The sequence below is a fragment of the Centropristis striata genome, chromosome 7 (genome assembly GCF_030273125.1).
Source record: "Centropristis striata isolate RG_2023a ecotype Rhode Island chromosome 7, C.striata_1.0, whole genome shotgun sequence".
NCBI lineage: Eukaryota > Metazoa > Chordata > Actinopteri > Perciformes > Serranidae > Centropristis > Centropristis striata.
In genome coordinates this window covers 5511876-5537578 of record NC_081523.1, presented here as the reverse complement: position 1 = coordinate 5537578, position 25703 = coordinate 5511876, and the positions used below count along the sequence as shown (strand labels likewise).

Below are 25703 nucleotides of genomic sequence, written 5' to 3'. Positions count from 1 at the left end.
TCAAGAATTCATTCAATATATTCAAAGTTTCATTCCATATATTCAAGAATTCATTATATATATTCAAGGTTCATTCCATATATTCAAGAATTCATTCAATATATTCAAAGTTTCATTCCATATATTCAAGAATTCATTCAATATATTCAAAGTTTCATTCCATATATTCAGGAATTCATTCAATATATTCAAAGATTAATTTCCTGAACGGCATGCCATAATATATATATATATATATATATATATATATATGTATGTATATATATATATATATATATATATATATATATATATATATATGTATATATATATATGTATATATATATATATATATGTATATATATACATATATATAAATATATACATATATATACATATATGCGGTTTGAGGATGTTTCTGGATTCTTTATGTACAATTTATTCATTTGTGATGATTTTACAAAACAAAATTTCCAGCCGTCTACAAATGTTGAAGTTGATGCATATTTGTAATATTTTTTTTCTTTTTTTACAGTGACATGACTATTTGACTCTTGTATATAAAGAAACTGGAAATACATAAACACAAACCTGTAAATTAAACTGCTGCTGATTTAATTACACATCATGTGAAGCAGCATCCATCTGATGCACATTTGATTATTTTTAATATATTTGATTAAGGAAACAAACTAAATTGTTCTGCTGGTATTTCCTTTTTGTTCATCACAAACTTGACACTTCATGTTATTCACCATGTTTACACAACAAAAAATATCATCTACAGTATGGAGAAGCAGTGTAAGAATTAAAGACTGAATGAAAATAAAATATTGCAACATTTAATAAAACAACAGATCGATACCTGAAATATCTGAATGAAGTGAAAAATTCATTAAAAAACAAACAAATAAAAAACTATAACTGATAAAAGATACTAAAACATTTGATTTAACAGTAAATGTTGATAATCAGGATAACTAATATTTATAATCTGTTAAATCTGTTTCTTGAAATCCAAACATTAGGCCTGATTTAAACCTGTATGAACGTTTATCACCTGTAATGTAGCTAGAGTATTGAGTTAATATTTACAACTTTTTTTTTCAATGATCCCACTGAGATCTAGATAGATGATGAAATCAGAATAAAGTCTGAACAAACCGATTTCCTTAATTTTGCGGGATCGGCAATCGGCCGATTCTTTTACTTCATCTTCAAGTCTACTTCAAGTCTCTGAACACACATGGCAGCTCAGGAAACTTTCAAGAAGAGCAGTTTTCTCAGCCATTTTGAACTGAACTTATATTTTTGAACTGAACTTATATTCAGTCAGCAGGACTCACCAACGTGTCTCTTCCCTTTTCTAGTTGATAAACTCCAAACGTGTGTTTCAGCAGCAATCTCACTCCTTAAAATGGCGTCTCAGCTGTGATCAACAATGTCAAATCCTCTGATGGGGCGTGAACATTTTGATAGTCCGACTGACCCTAAACAAGTTGAACAACATTTTTGTTTTCCAGCCAGCAGGAACATGTGACAGGGAGCAATGTCTACCAACATGTCAGTTTGGACCAGCTCTAAAGCACTCCTGTAACTTGCACTAAGAATCAAAGTTGTTATGAACTTATATTCTCCTTTTCATCACAATACAAAGTGGTCAAATGCATACATCACTTATTATGTTTGAGTTATTTGTGTTTGTGCAGCTTCTCCATCCTGGCAGCAATTTTCTTATAAACATCAGGAAATATTTGGGATAGCCTGACATGTCTCTGCTTGAGATTGAGGAAATTGCAGTGAAATGCACATGTTGCACAACAGTCAGTGTAAGGCTCGTCAGTCACACAGCAGTTAAAGAGCAGATCTGCTGTCGACTCTGAGACTGTTAATCTGCTGTACGACACCTTTCCACTGTAAGTACAACATGAATCGAGACATTGTCAATCAACTTTATTAACACAAAGTGTAAACTAAGCTTGTCGATGAGCGTTAAAGCTTCTGCCCTTCAGACTGCAGGTTTCACAACATGCACAGAAGCTCACGCTGATTTTGTATCTCTGCAGAAGAGAAACAAGAGTTGTTGAGCTACATGTATCCTAAGAATGGATTATTTCATACCAGGTAGCAGGAAGTAACATGTTTTTATCAAAGATATAGTTACACTGTTTTGAACTGGTATAAACTGAATGAATTCAGCTTAACATAAGCTTATGTTAATGCTTAACATAAACCATTCATCGTCGACTAATTCTCTTTTCATCCTTAAAACAATCATAGAAAAACATGCTGGCTGCTTCATTTCTGCATGATGAGGTTTTTAAAGATTAGTCAGTGCCTCAACATCAGGTGCAGGACATGTGTTATCAATGAGTCCACTTAAAATCAATTCAAATACCATGAAACAATTTTATGTGATTAACGCTAAAAACTTGGAGGATTATACAACATTTGAAATCCTCCTCCTGCTGCCTTAATATTCTGCCAACAGACCTTTTCAAAAATGTCTCAAACTGCATGGCCTCAGACCATCTACAGATTGTTAACACGCATCTTCTTTCAGGTGTCTTCCCACATTCCTTGAAAACTGCTGTTATCAAACCTTTATTAAAAAAGAACAATTTAGACGCTTCACTAATGAACAATTATAGACCAATATCAAACCTCCCATTTCTCAGTAAAATAATCAAAAAAGCAGTTTTAAAGCAGCTGAACAACTTTGTGTTAACGAACAGCTGTTCTGATGTCTTCCAGTCAGGATTTAGACCACACCACAGCACTGAGACGGCTCTTGTGAAGGTCTTCAATGACATTTACTTAAACACAGACAATGGCAGAATTTCTGTTTTAGTTCTACTGGATCTTAGTGTTACTGGACCTCAGTGCGGCATTCTAAACAGTTGATGACAACATATTACTAGACCGACTGGAAACTGGGTGAGATTTCTGAGACTGCATTAGAATGGTTTGAATCCTACTTGAAGGACAGGGAATACTTTGTCTCTGTAGGTAATTACACATCTGAACATGCAAAAATGACATGTGGATTTCCGCAAGGTTCCAGCCTGGGGCCTCTTCTGTTTAACATCTGCATGCTCCCACTGGCTCAGATCATGAAAAGCAACAAATTATGTTACCATAGCTATACGAAAACTATGTAGACGCATTGAGCAAATCAACGACACAAAGGAGAAGAATTTTCTCAAATTAAGCAAAAAAACCCCCCAGAAATTAATGTTTATGGAGTCGAGAAGGAAGGTCCCTCGTGGGGACAGAGCCTTCTCTGTGGCGGCCCCGAAGCTGTGGAACAGCCGACCTCTCCAGGTCAGAGCTGCACAGTCTGTTGACTTTAAAACATTATTAAAAACTTATTTATTTTGTGTGCTTGCTTGCAAAAGCACACTAACTGTTATTCCGTGGGCTTATGTCTTATTCTTCCGTTTCTTCCGTGGTGTTTTTTCAGCCGACTACTCCTCCCAGAGTTTTGGTCGCACATCCATGACAAGTGTGCTATGACTTTTCTAAGGGTTTCGACAAACGGTTTTCAAATTATTGGGCAAAAACACGTCAAAAAATCCCCCCAATGTAACCCTATGGAGAGTCTAGAGTGGTGATGTCATCACGCAGAGTGTAGAGGCAGAGAAAGAATTGTCAAAAATTAAATTTGTAAACTGCGCTCCAGGCCGCAAATTTCCCTCTACAGAAATAATTTATACATAAAAACGTAGGAAAATTTGTCCTCTCACTCACAATCCTCTGGTAAAGCTGTCAGAGTTATAGTTTGGGCGTAAGACGTACAGATGCACCAACAACTCGCACCAACTGCCTCATTGGCTCCCATATTAAAAACGCAGGACAATATCTGAAAAAAGGAGACGTAAGATTTTTTTTAGATCGCTCTAACAAAGCTATTTTTTCATTTTTCTTAAAAAAAAACATATGTAGACGTTGAGGAAGAACTCAGGATGCTCAAAGTGAAGTCGGATCAATGATAGGTATTATGGTTTCGCCAAAAATGCTTTCTGTTCAAGGCCAGAAATTCCAGTCTGTCCACCTCTGCTGTCACTGTGCCGGAACAGGTGTCGTTAATTCTGTTGATTGCTTTGATCTGATTGCCTTTAATCTTTGATGTGATTACAGTTACAGATACACACACACACATGCGCGTAAGCGTGCACACTCATCACACATGCATACACATGCTTCAAAAACACACGCATGCGCGCACACACACACACACACACACACACACAAGTAACTTTATGTGATTTTAATTACACACACACACACAAGTAACTTTATGTGATTTTAATTACACACATACACACACAGGTAACTTTATGTGATTTTAATTACACACACATACACACACACACACACACACACACACAGGTAACTATGCGATTTTCGCTACATACACACACACACACACACAAATGCGCTCCTCCAGATACACGTTTCACACACTCACACACACACACACAAACACGCACATTTTGAGGTTAAAGGGCATAGTTTGAAATCTCTGGAGAATCTCATCATAGTGTACACACACCGGCAGTAGCCCCAGTGGCCCTTTCAGAATTTCCCCAGAGGAAATTTTCTAGTTGCTAATACTGCACTGTAACTTCTATTCGTTTGATATACTTGATTTTATCATCTTTTTTTTTGCCTATGCCGTGTTAGGTGATACCGGATTTGCCAATCCCTTGTTAGATGACGCTGCATAAGGCATTCATTCCTGATGTAGTTTAATTGAAGAAAAAAAAACGTAAAATTAATTTCATAAAGGAATAACCTCTGAAGGTTGTCTACTAAATTTGAACAGAGACTCCTGCGAAAGGCAATGCCAGATTTGCCGATGCCACATTAGGTGATGCCGCAGGTCACTCTGGGTCACTAACACTCCGGATGATTTATGTCTAGCAAGTTAAACAGACAGACTTCTATTATAAACTCTGTTGCAAAGAAAACATTTTGGGACAATCTAGAGTAAACATTAAAACCTTTCGGATCACAGAAGTTCAGTTAAAGTCTCCTTGTTATTATTGTAACTCCTCTTTGTTTATATGATTCCAGCTTCACCTCAGAGATGACCCAGTTCAGACTGGTGACACTGGCTGCACTGCTCTGCTCTCTTCCCAGTGCTGATGGAGGGAAAGTGCTTGTTTTCCCAGTGGATGGAAGCCACTGGGTCAACATGAAGGTCCTCATCCAGGAGCTCCACTCCAGAGGTCACAACGTCACAGTGATCCGACCCAAAACCAGCTGGTACATCAAAGCAGAGTCCCATTTATATCAGTCGATCACCCTCGACCATTCCACTGGATTTGACGAGAGCAACATGAAAGATTTCACCTCAAAAATGCTGAAGCTCCGTCGAGACTTCCACGCTTCATCGTTTGTCAAAGCTAGAGCGGAGATTATGGAGATGATGTACCAAGGTCACAAAGTTTTGGTCGATGGAATGACAAAGATGTTTGATGATGCAAAACTGATGCAGTTCTTCCAAGAGGCAAAGTACGATGTTGTTCTGACCGATCCCTTCATCGGCGGAGGGGTTCTCCTGGCTCATCGGTTGGGGCTCCCGCTGGTCTTCAATGTACGATGGACGATCTGGTCAGATGGACACCGCATGGTTGCCCCCTCGCCGCCCTCATATGTTCCCATACCAGGCAGTGCACTGACTGACAAGATGACTTTTTGGCAAAGGGTGAAAAATATGTTTTTTGCCTTAATGATGCTTAATAACCGTGTGACATTACAAGAGGCTCTCTACACACCATTTGTCCAGCGTCACTTTGGTCCTGACGTCCACTACGAAGAGCTGGCTCAGGCGGCAGATATTTGGTTGATGAGAACCGACTTCACCTTTGAGTTCCCTCGTCCCACCATGCCCAACGTCGTCTACATGGGTGGGTTTCAGTGCAAGCCCTCCAAGCAGCTTCCTCAACATCTGGAGGACTTTATGCAGAGCTCTGCGGAGCATGGAGTCGTAATTATGAGCTTGGGGACCTTGGTGGGGAGTCTTCCTGAGGAGGTAGCAGAACACGTGGCTGCTGCTTTCGCCCAGTTACCTCAGAAGGTCATCTGGAGGCATACTGGGAAGAGACCGTCCAACCTGGGCAACAACACCTTGCTGCTGGACTGGCTGCCCCAAAATGACCTCTTAGGACACCCAAAGACCAGAGTGTTTGTGGCCCACGGAGGCACCAACGGACTTCAAGAGGCCATCTACCACGGAGTTCCCATCGTCGGCCTTCCTCTGATGCTCGACCAGGACGATAATCTGTTCAGAATGACAGTGAGGGGCGTTGCTAGAGTGCTGGACCTTGGCACACTGAACAAAGACAACTTCCTGGAGGCGCTGAAGGCGGTGCTTTATGAGCCGTCCTACAGGGAGAAGATGCAGCAGCTCTCCAGGCTGCACAGAGACCAGCCCATGAAGCCTCTGGACCGAGCCACGTTCTGGATCGAGTTTGTCATGAGACACGGGGGAGCTGCCCACTTAAAGACCGACTCCTACAAGATGTCCTGGATTCAGTACCACTCCATTGATGTGATCGCTCTGTTGCTGGTGTCGGTCACGATGATGTCACTGGTTTGTGTTTTAACAGTGAAATGTTTGTGTTGTAAAGTGTTTGGAGGGAGGAAAGAGAAACTGCACTAAAACAGATACTTATGATGCCCTGCCTGTACTTCTGTGATGTATTTTCACAAGAAAGAATAAAACATGTTGAAATTGAATTATAATCTGTACTCCGTATGACTGAGTTGAGATGATGACAGTACAGCAGAACAAAACTAGAAAATTTCCTCTGGGGAAATTTTGAAAGGGCCACGGGGGCTACTGCCGGTGTGTGTACACTATGATGAGACTCTTCAGAGATTTCAAACTATGCCCTTTAACCTCAAAATGTGTGTGTGTGTGTGTGTGTGTGTGTGTGTGTGTGTAGCGAAAATCGCATAAAGTTACCTGTGTGTGTGTGTGTGTAATTAAAATCACATAAAGTTACCTGTGTGTGTGCGCGCACATGTGTGTTTGAAGCATGTGTATGCATGTGTGAGGAGTGTGAGCGCTTACGCGCATGTGTGTGTGTGTATCTGTAACTGTAATCACATCAAAGATCAAAGGCAATCAGATCAAAGCAATCAACAGAATTAACTGCAGCTGTTAATGAAAGAGTGACAGCAGCCAGAGGTGGACTGGAAATTTCTGGCCTCGAACAGAAAGCATTTTTGGCAAAACCATAATACCTATCATTGATCCGACTTCACTTTGAGCGTCCTGAGTTCTTCCTGAACGTCTACATATGTTTTTTTTAAGAAAAATGAAAAAATAGCTTTGATGGAGCGATATAAAAAACTTTAAAATCTCACTTTTTCCGCAATCTTCCTGCGTTTTTAATATGGGAGCCAATGAGGCTGTTGGTGGTGTTGATGGCGCATCTATGCATTTTACGCCCAAACTATAACTCTGACAGCTTTACCAGAGGATTGTGAGTGAGAAGAAAAATTTTCCTACGTTTCTATGTATAAATTATTTCTGTAGAGTGGAATTTGTGGCCTGGAGCGCAGTTTTAAAATTTATTTTTTGACAGTTTTACCTCTCCCTCTACACTCTGAGCGATGACATCACAAACTCTGACACGTACATTCCGTGCAATACACACCCATTATAATCTCAGAATTTCTCCAAAAATTATCATGGTCATTGAACAGGGATTGATAAAAAACTATATGACCTATCAAAACGTGGATTAATACACCGATACACAAGACTTGTGTCTACTGTTTAAAGTTTAAATGGAGTCTCTAGGTGAAATTATGCCGGAGAAGTAGATGTTTAAAAATCTCCAATGATCTTTTTCGCTCATTTTTTGTCGGCCGTCCTATTCATTTCAATGCAAAATTTTGAGCAGTTTTTCGCGACTCACTTTGCGAAAAATTCGAATTCCGTAGGGAAAAGTAATAGCACACCGATCCCGATCAAACCGCATGTTTTGATATATAATTTGTCCTGCAACTCTTCAAGTTGTAGGACTAGTAGCGGGACGCCCCGAGCACTGGTCCCTACAGCTATTGCTGTATGGGACCAGTGCTCGGTGCGATTGCCCCGAGGCCCTAATAAATGTCAGCCTCTGAGAACTAAAATAAAGATGGAAGTAAGTCTGAATAATATCCTTCTATTACATTTCCTGAATCTTAGTTCAACAAAACCCATGCATTGCTGTTAGTTCTTTTATGTGATAAATTATTGATTAAATACATGATCGGAAAATCGTGTTTGCACTTCCTTTTTCAAAAGACATGACATAAGAAAACTCCCGTTGGAAAATTATTCGATACTTGAACAAAAAAGTTCACTTTGTCCAGGGTAATTCTTACATTACAATTTGTTGCCAAATGCAAATTATATGCAAATATAGAAGTGAACTGACTGGTTGGGAATCCAGAGTTTAAAACTTTTTTATTATTTTATCTATATTTTTCTCATTTCAGGGATTTGATTTCTTTTCATTCATTTTTTTTTTTAACTTTTATGTACATTCCCAGGAACATTCAAAGGAAAGATATGCAATTCATTTGATGAAATTACATTTAATAAAATTAAATTTCATGAATGCACATTGTTGCCAAATTTCAAGTTAATAATTTCTGCAGTAGAGGAATATTTTAGATGATTTGACTAAATTGGTGACTGATGAAGCAACAACAACATGACTTTCTTACATACCTGACATACAGCATGTCTGATTAACAGAATGGGATTTCAGTGAAGGATATTTAGTAAAGGAAAAACAACCACAAACTGTTAAAAAGTACTTCTATCAATCGACCTGTGCAGCAAAACATAATATGCATGTAAAAATAATGACACGAAAAAAATGTTCAGTGTTCAGAATGAGCAGGCGGTGAACAAAGTGCACTTTGTCAATAAAGACGCAATATCAACTAAAATCATGCTTTTGGACATATTTTTTTTGAAGAAAGGGCCTACCAAATCACACTCCAGACACAGACTGTCCTCAGTTGCTCTCAGGTGTTTCAGTGCAGCAAGAAAGGCCCAGGTAAGCCTCCCGCCCCTTTTTATAGACTCCGCCCCCTTGCCTGGGTCCTAGTGGAGGTGAGCTGCTGCCTTCCCTTCCACATAACCATTAAGAAACAGTCTTGATACTCTCTGTCTCTGTTTGGTCACTTGGGAAGGGTTCGTATTGAAAGAGAAACTATCAGAAACTATTAAAAGGTGTTTCAATCGATCGACCTGTGCAGCAAACGATAATATGCATGTAAATAAGTGACAGAAACAAAATGTTCAGTGTTCAAAATGAGCAGGCTGTGAACAAAATGTGCACTTTGTTTCCATCTTATGGCGTTTACGGGAAATAAAATGTGTCCATGCAGTACATGACGTACATGTGAGCACGTTGTCTCTGAAAACTGCATTAAATAGGAGACAAAATGACTCAAATGTAGCAGTGGAAGCATTTCTTAAACAGTGCTGTCTTGTTGGAAATGCTTCTCCATCTGTGCAGCCTTCACACACTGAGTCAGCATTATACAGTCCTGCTGACTGACTCTAACTAATCTTTAGTGGAAATCTTAGTTCTCCTTCAGAGCAAATGATTGTAGACAGCCTCACTACATCTCTGTGTAACAACCCTCAGTACTCCCTCTCTTCAATGAGGCTGTTTAGAACAGACTTTAGTATCAACACACTGTTACAACTTCAAATCACAAAACTTATCAACAGTTGCAATGATTCTGCTCGTCTGTTCATTTTTCTGAAGTCTAAAAGTGAAAAATATATATTTATGTTCAGGAGACTGTTGTAAATTATTAGTTTTTAACCTTTGAACTGCTGTTTTAGAGTTTATAATGTGGTGAAGTTGGAGGAGGGAAAAATTTAACCACCTTTTAAATATTTTAAACTCCATTAAAAATAAACAAGTTGCACAACTCTTTTTAAACATGCCATGCTTTATTTCTCATGTTTTCTGACATTTACCTTCATCACGGCGGTATGAGGATGTTTCTGGATTCTTCATGTACAATTTATTCATTTGTGATTTGATTTTACAAAAGAAATTGTACAGTGACATGCCTATTTGACTCATGTATGTAAAGAAACTTGATATATATAAACACAAACCTGTAAATTATACTGCTGCTGATTTAATTACACATCATGTGAAGCAGCATCCATCTGATGCACATTTGATTATTTTTAATATATTTAATTGAGGAAACAAACTAAATTGTTCTGCTGGTATTTCCATTTTGTTCATCACAAACTTGACATTTATCATTCATGTTATTCACCATGTGTACACTACAAAAAATATCATCTACAGTATGAAGAAGCAGTGTAAGAATTAAAGACTGAATGAAAATAAAATATTGCAACATTTAATAAAACAACAGATCCAAAACTGAAATAACTGATTAAACTGAAAACTTCATCAAAAACCCAACAAATAAAAAACTAAAACTGATGAAAGACTAAAATATTTGATTTTAAATTAAATGTTGATAATCAGGATGAATTAATATTTATAACTGTTGTCACTAAAACACTAAATCTGTTTCTTAAAATCCAAACATTAGAACTGATTTAAACCTGTATGATTGTTTATCACCTGTAATGCAGCTCGAGTATTGAGTTTATATTTACAACTTTTGTCTTTAAATGATTCCACTGAGATCTAGATAGATGATGAAATCAGAATAAAGTCTGAACAAACATTAACATTCCTGAAAATTACAGAGAAAAATCTGTTGGACAGATTTTGATATCAGCAGTTTTAGCATCACCAGCCTTTACAATACCAAAATATGGGAAGAGTTTCTCAGTGAAAGTGTCTCTGTGAGTGTAGATGTGAGTCATGTCTTCAGGGTCGTAGAAGGACACCTCCCCCCTGTCATAGTCCAGCTGGACTCTGATCCTCTGGAGACTCTTCTTCACTTTGACAGTCTTACCAACAACATTAGTGTATTTTCCATCACGATGAAGTAAACACCAGATTCCATCTTTCGGTGAAGCATCTGCCTCTCCCTTCCTGTCAGCTGACTCTTTAGCCAAACCTATATTCCAGCGAGGATGATCTCCCACCTCCACCTCCCAGCTGTGTTTCCCTGAGCTGAAGCCCTCAGAGCCCAGAACATTGGCATACTTAGTGAATCTCTCTGGATTGTCAGGAAGCTGCTGCTTCACTGTGTCTCCATGTCTCACACTGGTCAGATCATCAGACAGATAGAGACTGTAGGCTGCAGTGTTTGGGTCCAGAATGACAGGACTGAAGTGGACCTTCTCCTTCATCTTCTCCCAGACTCTGAAGGACAGGTTGCCCAGGTGTTTGGCCACATCTATCAGCGCTCCTGAGAGCAGCTGTGGATCTGACAGTGAGCACTGGACTCTGGCTCTGGTCTGAGTGGCTTTATAACTGCTGAGGAATGGCACGTTGTGTTTCTGCAGCTCTTCTTCAACAGCAGAGATACTGTCTGACAGAGAGGAGATCTGCTCCTGAATCCTCTTCATCTCTCTGCTGATAGTCTTCCCCTTCTGCTCCTCTTCCTCCCTCAGAGCTGCCAGTCTGGACTCCTCTTCCTCTCTCAGGAACTGGTGGAGCTTGTTGAACTCTGCTCTGATCTGTCTCTCTGTGGACAACAGCTGCTTCTTGGAGTGTTGAGTCACTTCATTGTATGTTTCCTCCACTTCTTCATATTTGTCCCTCTTGTCCTGCAGAGACTGTAAGTCAGATTTCAGCTGGTCCTTCAGGTCACTGACTGCTTGTTCTATCGGAACCACTTTGTGACTCTGGTGGAGAGAAAACTCACAGACAGGACACACAGCTCTGTCTTCATCCTCACAGAACAGTTTAGTCTCTTCTGGATGTTTACTACACACCACCTCCAGCTTCTTCTCTTCTTTTTCTGTCTCAGATGATCCAGATTTCTGTCTCCCAGCAAAGCAGTCAGCCAGTTTCTTCAGTGAAAAGTTCACTATAAATTCTTTTGATGATTTTCTTTTACAAATGGGACAGTTTTTGTTTTTAGCTTGTTCCCAGAGTTTCTGCAGGCAGCTTGAACAGAAGTTGTGGTTGCAGCTCAGAGACACAGGATCTCTGAAAGTCTCTGAACACACATGGCAGCTCAGGTAACTTTCAAGAAGAGCAATTTTCTCAGCCATTCTTAACTGAAGTTATATTTCAGTCAGCAGGACTCACCAACGTGTCTCTTCACTTCTTCAGTTGATAAACTCCAAACGTGTGTTACAGCAGAGTCTCACTCCTTAAAATAGCAGCTGTGCTCTGATCAACAATTTCAAAATCTATTTTCAGATCCTTCTCTGAGTGTCATTCAGCATCAGAAATGTTGTCATGTCATTTTGTCGCCAGCAGATGACGCCAGAATGTCACTCACAAAAGTGTCAAAAAGAAAATGTGACTCTTCATGTTCAGCTTCACTTTAGAGGAATAGAAACGTCCTCAAAATGCCACAAAGAAGCAGAAGATTGTAGGATCTCATTTCAACAGGCTGACTGACTATAAAGAGATGAACAACATTATATTTTTCACTCAGCAGGAAACATTTTCTGCCAACATGTCAGCAGTTTATTTCATCCAGATAATTCAATGTTTATCACTCAGTTAAATTTCAGGTACATGTTGAGTTTTTAATCCAACTCATCTGACCTTTCTCATTCTGTGCAGCTTTGATTTACTTATGTATATATATATATATATATGTATATATGCCGTTTGAGGATGTTTCTGGATTCTTTATGTACAATTTATTCATTTGTGATTTGATTTTACAAAAGAAAATATCACTGAATAATTTCCAGCCATCCATAAATGTTGACGTTGATGCATATTTGTAATTATTTGTATATTTCTGTACAGTGGCATGACTATTTGACTCGTGTATATAAAGAAACTGGAAATATATAAACACAAACCTGTAAATTAAACTGCTGCTGATTTAATTACACATCATGTGAAGCAGCATCCATCTGATGCACATTTGATTATTCTCAATATATTTGATTAAGGAAACAAACTAAATTGTTCTGCTGGTATTTCCTTTTTGTTCATCACAAACTTGACACTTATCATTTATGTTATTCACCATGTGTACACTGCAAAAATATCATCCACAGTTTGAAGAAGCAGTGTAAGAATTAAAGACTGAATGAAAAAAAAACATTGCAACATTTAATAAACCAACAGATCGATACCTGAAATATCTGAATGAACTGAAAAATTCATTAAAAAACAAACAAATAAAAAACTAAAACTGATAAAAGATACTAAAACATTTGATTTAACAGTAAATGTTGATAATCAGGATAATTAATATTTATAATCTGTTAAATCTGTTTCTTGAAATCCAAACATTAGGCCTGATTTAAACCTGTATGAACGTTTATCACCTGTAATGTAGCTAGAGTATTGAGTTAATATTTACAACTTTTTTTTTTCAATGATCCCACTGAGATCTAGATAGATGATGAAATCAGAATAAAGTCTGAACAAACCAATTTCCTTAATTTTTCCGGGATCTGCAATCGGCCGATTCTTTTACTTCATCTTCATCTTATCTACCTCGATAATAACCCCCCACCGGCAAAGCAGTGCTCCCAACTTTGTTGCTAAATTTAGAATCTTTTCAGACCCCCTTAGCAACTATTTTTCAAGAATGTGACTGGAGACAAATCCAGCGACTCCTTACTCTTCTTAACGAGCCGCTAACGAGCCTGAGGCTGGTGTTATATCCCTTCTAGTTTCCACACCAACTGGTTTCCGTACACGTGCGTGCGTCTACATCCGCAGCTGTGGCCCCCCCTCTGTCAGCAGATTCGTCACATATTTATAAACATAAAACCTGGCGTTTTACTAGCCGCATCTCCTATCTTCTGTGGAGAACATCGTTGAATAAGTGAACACTACATCACAGCTGCCTATAAAAAAAAGAAACGTATGAAAATAAAATGTTTGCGAGATCGGTAAGAGCTGGATTCAAACTCACCCCAGCAAAATTAACTAGCACATTAACCGTCAGCTATACACATCGAGCCATTGATCTTCTTTTACTCGCTGTGTCTATATATAACACCGGCTCGTTAAGAAGAGCCTCTGTTAGCTGCAGTTAGCTACAGTTAGCTCTGTAGCAGTACAGTGTGTATGTGCTGCTGCTGCAGGAGTTGTTCACTTAGTGATCTCTGTTTGTTTACAACAAGCACCGGACACTCTGTGCACAGTTTGCAATTCTGGTTAATTCACAATCACTATGTTTATGAAAGTTAGCCATGCCGCTTTCAGCTGCTGACGTTGTGCACAGTTAGCAAAGGTGAAAACCATACGTCACCTCCAGAGTCTCTGAATCCCTCTGGGGGCTAACTTGTCCTGCCATGGAAAACCCTCTCCCCCGTTTATTTCTTCTTCTACAGCTTGGCATCGAGCCCGCCGCACTGTATCATCAAATGCTACGCTGCCCCCATGCGGAAGACACCAGAAATACAACTTTTTTTCTTCCAGATATGATGAACTATTCGATTTTTTTATGATTTAATGACTATTCGAATATTCGAAAATCGATGCCCATCCCGAGTTGTATGTATGTTGTACTATAACGACACCAAAAACTCAGGACACTTTATTTATGGTTGCAGTTCTTTTGTCAGTTTGTCCTGTAAATTGTTGCTATTTATTTTAAGTTCAATATTTTATTAACTACCTCAGACATTGTTATTTACTTTATTTGTTAAGGAAGAATACTGCTGTGTTATTGTTTTTCCAATAAGATAAGATTCAAACATTGAAGGTGTATGCTGTAAGTTATAAAAAAAAAAAAACGATGATCGTCGATCGGCCAGAAAATTGCAATCGGTGCACCCCTAAACATTACAGAGAAAAATCTGTTGGACAGATTTTGATATCAGCAGTTTTTGGATCACCAGACTTTCCAATATTGAAATATGAGAAGAGTTTCTCAGTGAAAGTGTCTTTCAGAGTGCAGATGTGAGTCATATCTTCAGGGTCGTAGAAGGACACCTCCCCCCTGTCATAGTCCAGCTGGACTCTGATCCTCTGAAGACTCTTCTTCACTCTGACAGTCTCACCATATCCATTAATGTATTTTCCATTACCATACAATAAACACCAGATTCCATATTTAGGTGAAGCATCTGCCTCTCCCTTCCTGTCAGCTGACTCTTTAACCAAACCTACAAGCCAGTCAGGATGATCTCCCACCTCCACCTCCCAGCTGTGTTTCCCTGAGCTGAAGCCCTCAGAGCCCAGAACAGTGGCATACTTTGTGAATCTCTCTGGATTGTCAGGAAGCTGCTGCTTTGCGTCTTCACGTCTCACACTGGTCAGATCATCAGACAAACAGAGACGGGGATGTGCAGTGTTTGGGTCCAGAATGACAGGACTGAAGTGGACCTTCTCCTTCATCTTCTCCCAGACTCTGAAGGACAGGTTGCCCAGGTGTTTGGCCACATCTATCAGCGCTCCTGAGAGCAGCTGTGGATCTGACAGTGAGCACTGGACTCTGGCTCTGGTCTGAGTGGCTTTATAACTGCTGAGGAATGGCACGTTGTGTTTCTGCAGCTCTTCTTCAACAGCAGAGATACTGTCTGACAGAGAGGAGATCTGCTCCTGAATCCTCTTCATCTCTCTGCTGATAGTCTTCCCCTTCTGCTCCTCTTCCTCCCTCAGAGCTGCCAGTCTGGACTCCTCTTCCTCTCTCAGGAACTGGTGGAGCTTGTTGAACTCTGCTCTGATCTGTCTCTCTGTGGACAACAGCTGCTTCTTGGAGTGTTGAGTCACTTCATTGTATGTTTTCTCCACTTGTTTGTATTTGTCCCTCTTGTCCTGCAGAGACTGTAAGTCAGATTTCAGCTGGTCCTTCAGGTCACTGACTGCTTGTTCTATAGGAACCACTTTGTGACTCCGATGGAGAGAAAACTCACAGACAGGACACACAGCTCTGTCTTCATCCTCACAGAACCAATAAGAGACATCTAGATGTTTACTACACACCACCTGCAGTTTATCCTCGTCTTTTTCGATCTCAGATGATCCAGATTTCTGTCTCCCAGCAAATGAGTCAGCCAGTTCCTTCTGTGAAAGGTTTGCAGCTGGTTCATCAGTTAAGGATTTTGTTTTACAAATTGGACAGTTTTTGTTTTCAGCTTGTTCCCAGAATTTCTGCAGGCAGCTTGAACAGAAGCTGTGGTTGCAGCTCAGAGACACAGGATCTCTGAAAGTCTCTGAACACACATGGCAGCTCAGGAAACTTTCAAGAAGAGCAGTTTTCTCAGCCATTTTGAACTGAACTCATATTTCAGTCAGCAGGACTCACCAACGTGTCTCTTCCCTTTTCTAGTTGATAAACTCCAACGTGTGTTTCAGCAGCAATCTCACTCCTTAAAATGGTGTCTCAGCTGTGATCAACAATGTCAAATCCTCCAGTGAGGCGTGAACATTTTGATAGGTCGACTGAAACTAAACAAGTTGAACAACATTTTTGTTTTCCAGCCAGCAGGAACATGTGACAGGAAGTAATGTCTACCAACATGTCAGTGTGTGTTTATTTCATCAGTTGGACCAGCTCTAAAGCAGTCCTGTAACTTGCACTAAGAATCAAAGTTGTTATGAACTTATATTCTCCTTTTCATCACAATACAAAGTGGTCAAATGCATACATCACTTATTATGTTTGAGTTATTTGTGTTTGTGCAGCTTCTCCATCCTGGCAGCAATTTTCTTATAAACATCAGGAAATATTTGGGATAGCCTGACATGTCTCTGCTTGAGATTGAGGAAATTGCAGTGAAATGCACATGTTGCACAACAGTCAGTGTAAGGCTCGTCAGTCACACAGCAGTTAAAGAGCAGATCTGCTGTCGACTCTGAGACTGTTAATCTGCTGTACGACACCTTTCCACTGTAAGTACAACATGAATCGAGACATTGTCAATCAACTTTATTAACACAAAGTGTAAACTAAGCTTGTCGATGAGCGTTAAAGCTTCTGCCCTTCAGACTGCAGGTTTCACAACATGCACAGAAGCTCACGCTGATTTTGTATCTCTGCAGAAGAGAAACAAGAGTTGTTGAGCTACATGTATCCTAAGAATGGATTATTTCATACCAGGTAGCAGGAAGTAACATGTTTTTATCAAAGATACAGTTACACTGTTTTGAACTGGTATAAACTGAATGAATTCAGCTTAACATAAGCTTATGTTAATGCTTAACATAAACCATTCATCGTCGACTAATTCTCTTTTCATCCTTAAAACAATCATAGAAAAACATGCTGGCTGCTTCATTTCTGCATGATGAGGTTTTTAAAGATTAGTCAGTGCCTCAACATCAGGTGCAGGACATGTGTTATCAATGAGTCCACTTAAAATCAATTCAAATACCATGAAACAATTTTATGTGAGTAAAGCTAAAAACTTGGAGGATTATACAACATTTGAAATCCTCCTCCTGCTGCCTTAATATTCTGCCAACAGACCTTTTCAAAAATGTCTCAAACTGCATGGCCTCAGACCATCTACAGATTGTTAACACGCCTCTTCTTTCAGGTGTCTTCCCACAGTCCTTGAAAACTGCTGTTATCAAACCTTTATTAAAAAAGAACAATTTAGACGCTTCACTAATGAACAATTATAGACCAATATCAAACCTCCCATTTCTCAGTAAAATAATCGAAAAAGCAGTTTTAAAGCAGCTGAACAACTTTGTGTTAACGAACAGCTGTTCTGATGTCTTCCAGGCAGGATTTAGACCACACCACAGCACTGAGACGGCTCTTGTGAAGGTCTTCAATGACATTTACTTAAACACAGACAATGGCAGAATTTCTGTTTTAGTTCTACTGGATCTTAGTGTTACTGGACCTCAGTGCGGCATTCTAAACAGTTGATGACAACATATTACTAGACCGACTGGAAACTGGGTGAGATTTCTGAGACTGCATTAGAATGGTTTGAATCCTACTTGATGGACAGGGAATACTTTGTCTCTGTAGGTAATTACACATCTGAACATGCAAAAATGACATGTGGATTTCCGCAAGGTTCCAGCCTGGGGCCTCTTCTGTTTAACATCTGCATGCTCCCACTGGCTCAGATCATGAAAAGCAACAAAATATGTTACCATGGCTATACTAAAACTATGTAGACGCATTGAGCAAATCAATGGCACAAAGGAGAAGAATTTTCTCAAATTAAGTAAAAAAAAACCCCAGAAATTAATGTTTATGGAGTCGAGAAGGAAGGTCCCTCGTGGGGACAGAGCCTTCTCTGTGGCGGCCCCGAAGCTGTGGAACAACCGACCTCTCCAGGTCAGAGCTGCACAGTCTGTTGACTTTAAAACATTATTAAAAACGTATTTATTCTCCTTGGCGTTCAGTCCCAGCATGGCAAGAATCCTTGCCTGTCTTTTACTTTTTTACCCTTTTCTTTTTCTTTTTTATCTCTAACTCTGTTTTTGGATTGAGTTTTTATTACTTTATTGTTTTACTGTTTTTAGCATTTTATTGCTTTCATTGTTTTTATTTATGCCTATCTGTGTATGATTTTATTCTATTTTAATAACTGTACAGCACTTTGGTCAACTGAGGTTGTTTTTAAAAGTGCTCTATAAATAAACTTTGACTTGACTTGACTTTGACTTAAAAGTTAGCACCCAGCATCAAACAGTAAGGCTAAAAACCACAAACCAACCAGAAACGTAGATGTAGTCATGGACTCAGACCTGAACTTCAACAGCCACATCAAAACAGTTACAAAGTCAATCTACTATCACCTCAAGAATATATCATGGATTAAATGACTTATTTCTCTGCAGGATTTGGAGAAACTTGTTTATGCCTTTATCTTCAGCAAGCTCGACTAATGTAACAGTGTCTTTACAGGTCTCCCTAAAAAGTCGATCAGACAGCTGCAGCTCATTCAGAACGCTGCAGCTCGAGTCCTTACTAAGACCAAAAAAGTAGATAATTTTTCTCCAGTTCTGAAGCCCTTACACTGGTTTCCTGTCTATCAAAGAATTGATTTCAAAACACTATTGTTGGTCTAAAAAGCACTAAATGGTTTAGGGCCAAAATACATTTCTGATCTTCTGCTTACCTACGAACCATCCAGAACTCTCAGATCATCTGGGCCAGGTCTAGGGATGGGTACCTTTCACATTTGAATCGATACGGTACCGATACCCAGTACCTGGGAATCGGTACCGGTACTCAACGGTACCAATTTTCGGTACTTTTGCGTAACATATTTATTTCTCAAAATATAAACTTTAAAAAATATATCAAAACAATATAAAATCCAGGATGAGCAGTGCTTTATTGTTGAGTGAACGTGCATTTTGTAACATGAAGGTTGCAGTGTTATCAAAGAATGCAGAGGAGGCTCTCAGATGGCAAAGCATGGAGGAGAAAAAAAAAAAGTTGCAAGTGCACGTGTGATTTGTTGTGATGACGTCGTAGCTGTGCGGCGCAGCACCGGTCAGACAGTATTGTGGGCATAGCATGATGGAATAAACAAAGTTGAGTCGGGCTGCTCTGTGCACATATCGAGGATGACGCAGGAGTCCGAGGGATTTAATTTCAGCGAGGCAGTTTGGAGTAAAGTGGCAGGTAATATTCCTGAGTTGAAGAGCGTAGTATTAGCGGAGGACCAGAGATGCAGCAGCTAGCTGCTAGCTGCTAATGAAAAGTCTACGGATGAATGGAGAGAGCAAACGGAGTAAGGAAGGTCTAATCTGGAGGCAGACGAAGGCCAAGCCCGGGTAGAGACATTGGAGAGATAGTAGCTGGCGGCTAGAAGACCTAGAGCCGGCTGTTGGTCTCTGTTCCGCGGTGGAAGAGGGCAGCAGTTAGCGGCCGCGGTGAGCAGACAGGACCAGACGAGGAGGTAAATAAATTTAAAAAAATAGTGCGATCGTCAGCACGCTTGTTAATCAAAGACGTCAAATGAAAACGGGTTGAAATCAATGATCAGTTTAAAGGTAAAGCCGTTTAGGTACCGAAACATGGTATCGTTTGATTTTACATGAATCGGTACTCAGTAGTACCGACGGAATTTGGTCGGTACCTATAAAAGTACCGAATTCGGTACCCATCCCTAGCCAGGTCTGCTCCATGTTCCCAGAGTCAGAACTAAACATGGAGAGGCAGCGTTCAGTTTTTACGCACCACATATCTAGAACAAGCTCCCAAAAAAACTGCAGGTCTGCTGCAGCTCTCAACTCTTTTCAGTCAAGACTGAATACTTTTGTGTTAGCCACCGTCTTTCAGGAAACAATAATTAGGGCCACGGGGCAATCGCACCGAGTATAACAGTAGTACTCGGGGCTTTTGTTATACTGTGGATTTTTTCTTCTTCCTCTTCCGGACCCAATTTCGTCCCGCTACTAGTCTTACAACTTGAAGAGTTGCAGGACAAATTATACATCAAAACGTGTGGTTTGATCAGGATCGGTGTGCTATTACTTTTCTCTGCAGAATACGAATTTTTGAAAAACTGCCCAAAATTTTGCATTGAAATGAATGGGACGGCCAAAACAAAATGAGCGAAAAAGAACAATCATTGGAGATTTTTAAACGTCTACTTCTCCGGCATAATTTCACCTAGAGACTCCATTTAAACTTTAAACAGTAGACACAAGTCTTGTGTATTGGTGTATTAATCCACATTTCAATAGGTCATATAGTTTTTTATCAATCCCTGTTCAATGACCATGATTTTTTTGGGAGAAATTCTGAGATTATAATGGGTGTGTATTGCACGGAATGTTCATGTCACAGTGTGTGACATCATTGCCAGAGTGTAGAGGGAGAGAAAAAATTGTCAAAAAATAAATTTGAAAACTGCGCTCCAGGCCGCAAATTCCACTCTACAGAAATTATTTATACATAGAAAGATAGGAAAATTTGCTTCTCACTCACAATCCTCTGGTAAAACTGTCAGAGTTATAGTTTGGGCGTAGGACGCACAGATGCGCCACCAACACGCACCAACAGCCTCATTGGCTCCCATATTAAAAACGCAAGATTTCTGAAAAAGGAAGATGTAACAGTTTTTTTAGATCGCTCTAACAAAGCTATTTTTTTATTTTTCTGGGGAAAAAAACATATGTAGACGTTCAGGAAGAACTCAGGAGGCTCAAAGTGAAGTCGGATCAATGATAGGTATTATGGTTTTGCCAAGAATGCTTTCTGTTCGAGGCCAGAAATTCCACCTGTCAATGTTCCGGGACATTAACAGGTGCCAGTTAATTCTGTTGATTGCTTTGATCTGATTGCCTTTGATCTTTGATGTGATTACAGTTACAGATACACACACACACACATGCGTAAGCACGCACACTCCTCACACATGCATACATATGCTTCAAACGCACGCACGCACACGCACACACACACACACACACACACACACACACACATTTTGAGGTTAAAGGGCATAGTTTGAAATCTCTGAAGAATCTCATCATAGTGTACACACACCCGCAGTAGCCCCCGTGGCCCTTTCAAAATTTCCCCGGAGGAAATTTTCTAGTTGCTAATGCTGCACTGTAACTTCTATTCGTTTGATATTCTTGATTTTATCTTTTTTTTTGCCTATGCCATGTTAGGTGATGCCGGATTTGCCAATCCCTTGTTAGATGATGCTGCATAAGGCGATGAATTCCTGATGTTGTTTAATTGAAGAAAAAAAACGTAAAATTAATTTCATAAAGGAATAACCTCTGAAGGTTGTCTACTAAATTTGAACAGAGACTCCTGCGAAAGACGATGCCAGATTTGCCGATGCCACATTAGGTGATGCCACTGGCAACTCTGGGTCACTAACACTCCGGATGATTTATGTTTAGCAAGTTAAACAGCCAGACTTCTATTATAAACTCTGTTGCAAAGAAAACATTTTTGGACAATCTAGAGTAAACATTAAAACCTTTCGGATCACAGTAGTTCAGTTAAAGTCTCCTCGTTATTATTGTAACTCCTCTTTGTTTTTATGATTCCAGCTTCACCTCAGAGATGACCCAGTTCAGACTGGTGACACTGGCTGCACTGCTCTGCTCTCTTCCCAGTGCTGATGGAGGGAAAGTGCTTGTTTTCCCAGTGGATGGAAGCCACTGGGTCAACATGAAGGTCCTCATCCAGGAGCTCCACTCCAGAGGTCACAACGTCACAGTGATCCGACCCAAAACCAGCTGGTACATCAAAGCAGAGTCCCATTTATATCAGTCGATCACCCTCGACCATTCCACTGGATTTGACGAGAGCAACATGAAAGATTTCACCTCAAAAATGCTGAAGCTCCGAAGAGACTTCCACACTTCAGCGTTTGTCAAAGCTGGAGCGGAGATTATGGAGATGATGTATCAAGGTCACAAAGTTTTGGTCGATGGAATGACAAAGATGTTTGAGGATGCAAAACTGATGCAGTTCTTCCAAGAGGCAAAGTACGATGTTGTTCTGACCGATCCCTTCTTGGGCGGAGGGGTTCTCCTGGCTCATCGGTTGGGGCTCCCGCTGGTCTTCAATGTACGATGGACGATCTGGTCAGATGGACACCGCATGGTTGCCCCCTCGCCTCCCTCATATGTTCCCATACCAGGCAGTGCACTGACTGACAAGATGACTTTTTGGCAAAGGGTGAAAAATATGTTTTTTGCCTTAATGACACTTGATAACCGTGTGACATTACAAGAGGCTCTCTACACACCATTTGTCCAGCGTCACTTTGGTCCTGACATCCACTACGAAGAGCTGGCTCAGGCGGCAGATATTTGGTTGATGAGAACCGACTTCACCTTTGAGTTCCCTCGTCCCACCATGCCCAACGTCGTCTACATGGGTGGGTTTCAGTGCAAACCCTCCAAGCAGCTTCCTCAACATCTGGAGGACTTTGTGCAGAGCTCTGCGGAGCATGGAGTCATAATTATGAGCTTGGGGACCTTGGTGGGGAGTCTTCCTGAGGAGGTAGCAGAACACGTGGCTGCTGCTTTCGCCCAGTTACCTCAGAAGGTCATCTGGAGGCATACTGGGAAGAGACCGTCCAACCTGGGCAACAACACCTTGCTGCTGGACTGGCTGCCCCAAAATGACCTCTTAGGACACCCAAAGACCAGAGTGTTTGTGGCCCACGGAGGCACCAACGGACTTCAAGAGGCCATCTACCATGGAGTTCCCATCGTCGGCCTTCCTCTGATGTTTGACCAGGACGATAATCTGTTCAGAATGACAGTGAGGGGCGTTGCTAGAGTGCTGGACCTTGGCACACTGAACAAAGACAACTTCCTGGAGGCGCTGAAGGCGGTGCTTTATGAGCCGTCCTACGGGGAGAAGATGCAGCAGCTCTCCAGGCTGCACAGAGACCAGCCCATGAAGCCTCTGGACCGAGCCACGTTCTGGATCGAGTTTGTCATGAGACACGGGGGAGCTGCCCACTTAAAGACCAACTCCTACAAGATGTCCTGGATTCAGTACCACTCCATTGATGTGATCGCTCTGTTGCTGGTGTCGGTCACGATGATGTCACTGGTTTGTGTTTTAACAGTGAAATGTTTGTGTTGTAAAGTGTTTGGAGGGAGGAAAGAGAAACTGCACTAAAACAGATACTTATGATGCCCTGCCTGTACTTCTGTGATGTATTTTCACAAGAAAGAATAAAACATGTTGAAATTGAATTATAATCTGTACTCCGTATGACTGAGTTGAGATGATGACAGTACAGCAGACCAAAATAAATGTCAGCCTCTGAGAACTAAAATAAAGATGGAAGTTAGTCTGAATAATATCCTTCTATTAGATTTCCTGAATCTTAGTTCAACAAAACCCATGCATTGCTGTTAGTTCTTTTATGTGATAAATTATTGATTAAATACATGATCGGAAAATCGTGTTTGCACTTCCTTTTTCAAAAGACATGACATAAGAAAACTCCCAAAGTTGGAAAATTATTCGATACTTATACAAAAAAGTTCACTTTGTCCAGGGTAATTCTCACATTACATTGCCAAATGCAAATTATATGCAAATATAGAAGTGAACTGACTGGTTGGGAATCCAGAGTTTAAAACTTTTTTATTATTTTATCTATATTTTTCTCATTTCAGGGATTTGGTTTCTTTTCATTAAATTTTTTTTTTAAACTTTTATGTACATTACCAGGAACATTCAAAGGAAAGATATGCAATTCATTTGATGAAATTACATTTAATAAAATTAAATTTCATGAATGCACATTGTTGCCAAATTTCAAGTTAATAATTTCTGCAGTAGAGCAATATTTTAGATGATTTGACTAAATTGGTGACTGATGAAGCAACAACATGACTTTCTTACATACCTGACATACAGCATGTCTGATTAACAGAATGGGATTTCAGTGAAGGATATTTAGTAAAGGAAAAACAACCACAAACTGTCAAAAAGTACTTCTATCAATCGACCTGTGCAGCAAAACAAAATATGCATGTAAAAATAGTGACACGAAAAAAATGTTCAGTGTTCAGAATGAGCAGGCTGTGAACAAAGTGCACTTTGTCAATAAAGACGCAATATCAACTAAAATCATGCTTTTGGACATATTTTTTTTTAAAGAAAGGGCCTACCAAATCACACTCCAGTCAAAGACTGTCCTCAGTTGCTCTCAGGTGTGTTTCAGTGCAGCAAGAAAGGCCCAGGTAAGCTTCCCGCCCCTTTTTATAGACTCCGCCCCCTTGCCTGGGTCCTAATGGAGGTGAGCTGCTGCCTTCCCTTCCACATAACCATTAAGAAACAGTCCTGATACTCTCTGTCTCTGTTTGGTCACTTGGGAAGGGTTCGTATTGAAAGAGAAACTATCAGAAACTATTAAAAGGTGTTTCAATCGATCGACCTACGCAGCAAACGATAATATGCATGTAAATAAGTGACAGAAACAAAATGTTCAGTGTTCAAAATGAGCAGGCTGTAAACAAAATGTGCACTTTGTCTCCATCTTATGGCGTTTACGGGAAATAAAATGTGTCCATGCAGTACATGACGTACATGTGAGCATGTTGTCTCTGAAAACTGCATTAAATAGGAGACAAAATTACTAAAATGTAGCAGTGGAAGCATTTCTTAAACAGTGCTGTCTTGTTGGAAATGCTTCTCCATCTGTGCAGCCTTCACACACTGAGTCAGCATTATACAGTCCTGCTGACTGACTCTAACTAATCTTTTGTGGAAATCTTAGTTCTCCTTCAGAGCAAATGATTGTCGACAGCCTCACTACATCTCTGTGTAACAACCCTCAGTACTCCCTCTCTTCAATGAGGCTGTTTAGAACAGACTTTAGTATCAACACACTGTTACAACTTCAAATCGCAAAACTTATCAACAGCTGCAATGATTCTGCTCGTCTGTTTGTTTTTCTGACGTCTAAAAGTGAAAAATATATATTTATGTTCAGGAGACTGTTGTAAATTATTAGTTTTTAACCTTTGAACTGCTGTTTTAGAGTTTATAATGTGGTGAAGTTTTAGGAGGGAACAGTTTAACCAACTTTTAAATATTTTAAACTCCATTAAAAATAAACAAGTTGCACAACTCTTTTTAAACATGCCATGCTTTATTTCTCATGTTTTCTGACATTTACCTTCATCACGGCGGTATGAGGAAGTTTCTGGATTCTTTATGTACAATTTATTGATTTGTGA

At 39.9% G+C, this 25703-nt stretch overlaps 5 protein-coding genes across 5 annotated transcripts in view; 2 read left to right on the top strand and 3 right to left on the bottom strand.

The window, feature by feature from the left end:
- The window catches only part of LOC131974709 (nuclear factor 7, brain-like), a 51777-nt gene that overhangs the window by 11965 nt on the left and 14109 nt on the right, over window positions 1–25703 (bottom strand). The window lies entirely within an intron of this gene.
- LOC131974706 (UDP-glucuronosyltransferase 2B20-like) lies at window positions 1815–6664 on the top strand. Its single transcript, XM_059337134.1, has 2 exons — window positions 1815–1895; window positions 5059–6664. The coding sequence occupies exon 2, from the start codon at window positions 5072–5074 to the stop codon at window positions 6647–6649; it is 1578 nt and encodes a 525-aa protein (XP_059193117.1). The 5' UTR covers window positions 1815–1895; window positions 5059–5071; the 3' UTR covers window positions 6650–6664.
- LOC131974711 (nuclear factor 7, brain-like) lies at window positions 10205–12866 on the bottom strand. The gene has a single exon (XM_059337140.1). It carries the CDS (start codon window positions 12167–12169, stop codon window positions 10742–10744), a length of 1428 nt encoding a protein of 475 aa, XP_059193123.1. The 5' UTR covers window positions 12170–12866; the 3' UTR covers window positions 10205–10741.
- On the bottom strand, window positions 14824–18143 carry LOC131974710 (zinc-binding protein A33-like). The gene is made up of 2 exons (XM_059337139.1): window positions 17515–18143; window positions 14824–17081 (listed from the first exon to the last, which is right to left on the bottom strand). Exon 2 carries the CDS (start codon window positions 16311–16313, stop codon window positions 14886–14888), a length of 1428 nt encoding a protein of 475 aa, XP_059193122.1. The 5' UTR covers window positions 16314–17081; window positions 17515–18143; the 3' UTR covers window positions 14824–14885.
- Window positions 16857–23709, top strand: LOC131974707 (UDP-glucuronosyltransferase 2A1-like). Its single transcript, XM_059337135.1, has 2 exons — window positions 16857–16937; window positions 22038–23709. The coding sequence occupies exon 2, from the start codon at window positions 22051–22053 to the stop codon at window positions 23626–23628; it is 1578 nt and encodes a 525-aa protein (XP_059193118.1). The 5' UTR covers window positions 16857–16937; window positions 22038–22050; the 3' UTR covers window positions 23629–23709.

Excerpts from the sequence above, each read along its gene's own strand:
- LOC131974706 (XM_059337134.1), top strand. The coding sequence starts at position 5,072 with ATGACCCAGTTCAGACTGGTGACACTGGCTGCACTGCTCTGCTCTCTT.
- LOC131974711 (XM_059337140.1), bottom strand. The coding sequence starts at position 12,169 with ATGGCTGAGAAAATTGCTCTTCTTGAAAGTTACCTGAGCTGCCATGTG.
- LOC131974710 (XM_059337139.1), bottom strand. The coding sequence starts at position 16,313 with ATGGCTGAGAAAACTGCTCTTCTTGAAAGTTTCCTGAGCTGCCATGTG.
- LOC131974707 (XM_059337135.1), top strand. The coding sequence starts at position 22,051 with ATGACCCAGTTCAGACTGGTGACACTGGCTGCACTGCTCTGCTCTCTT.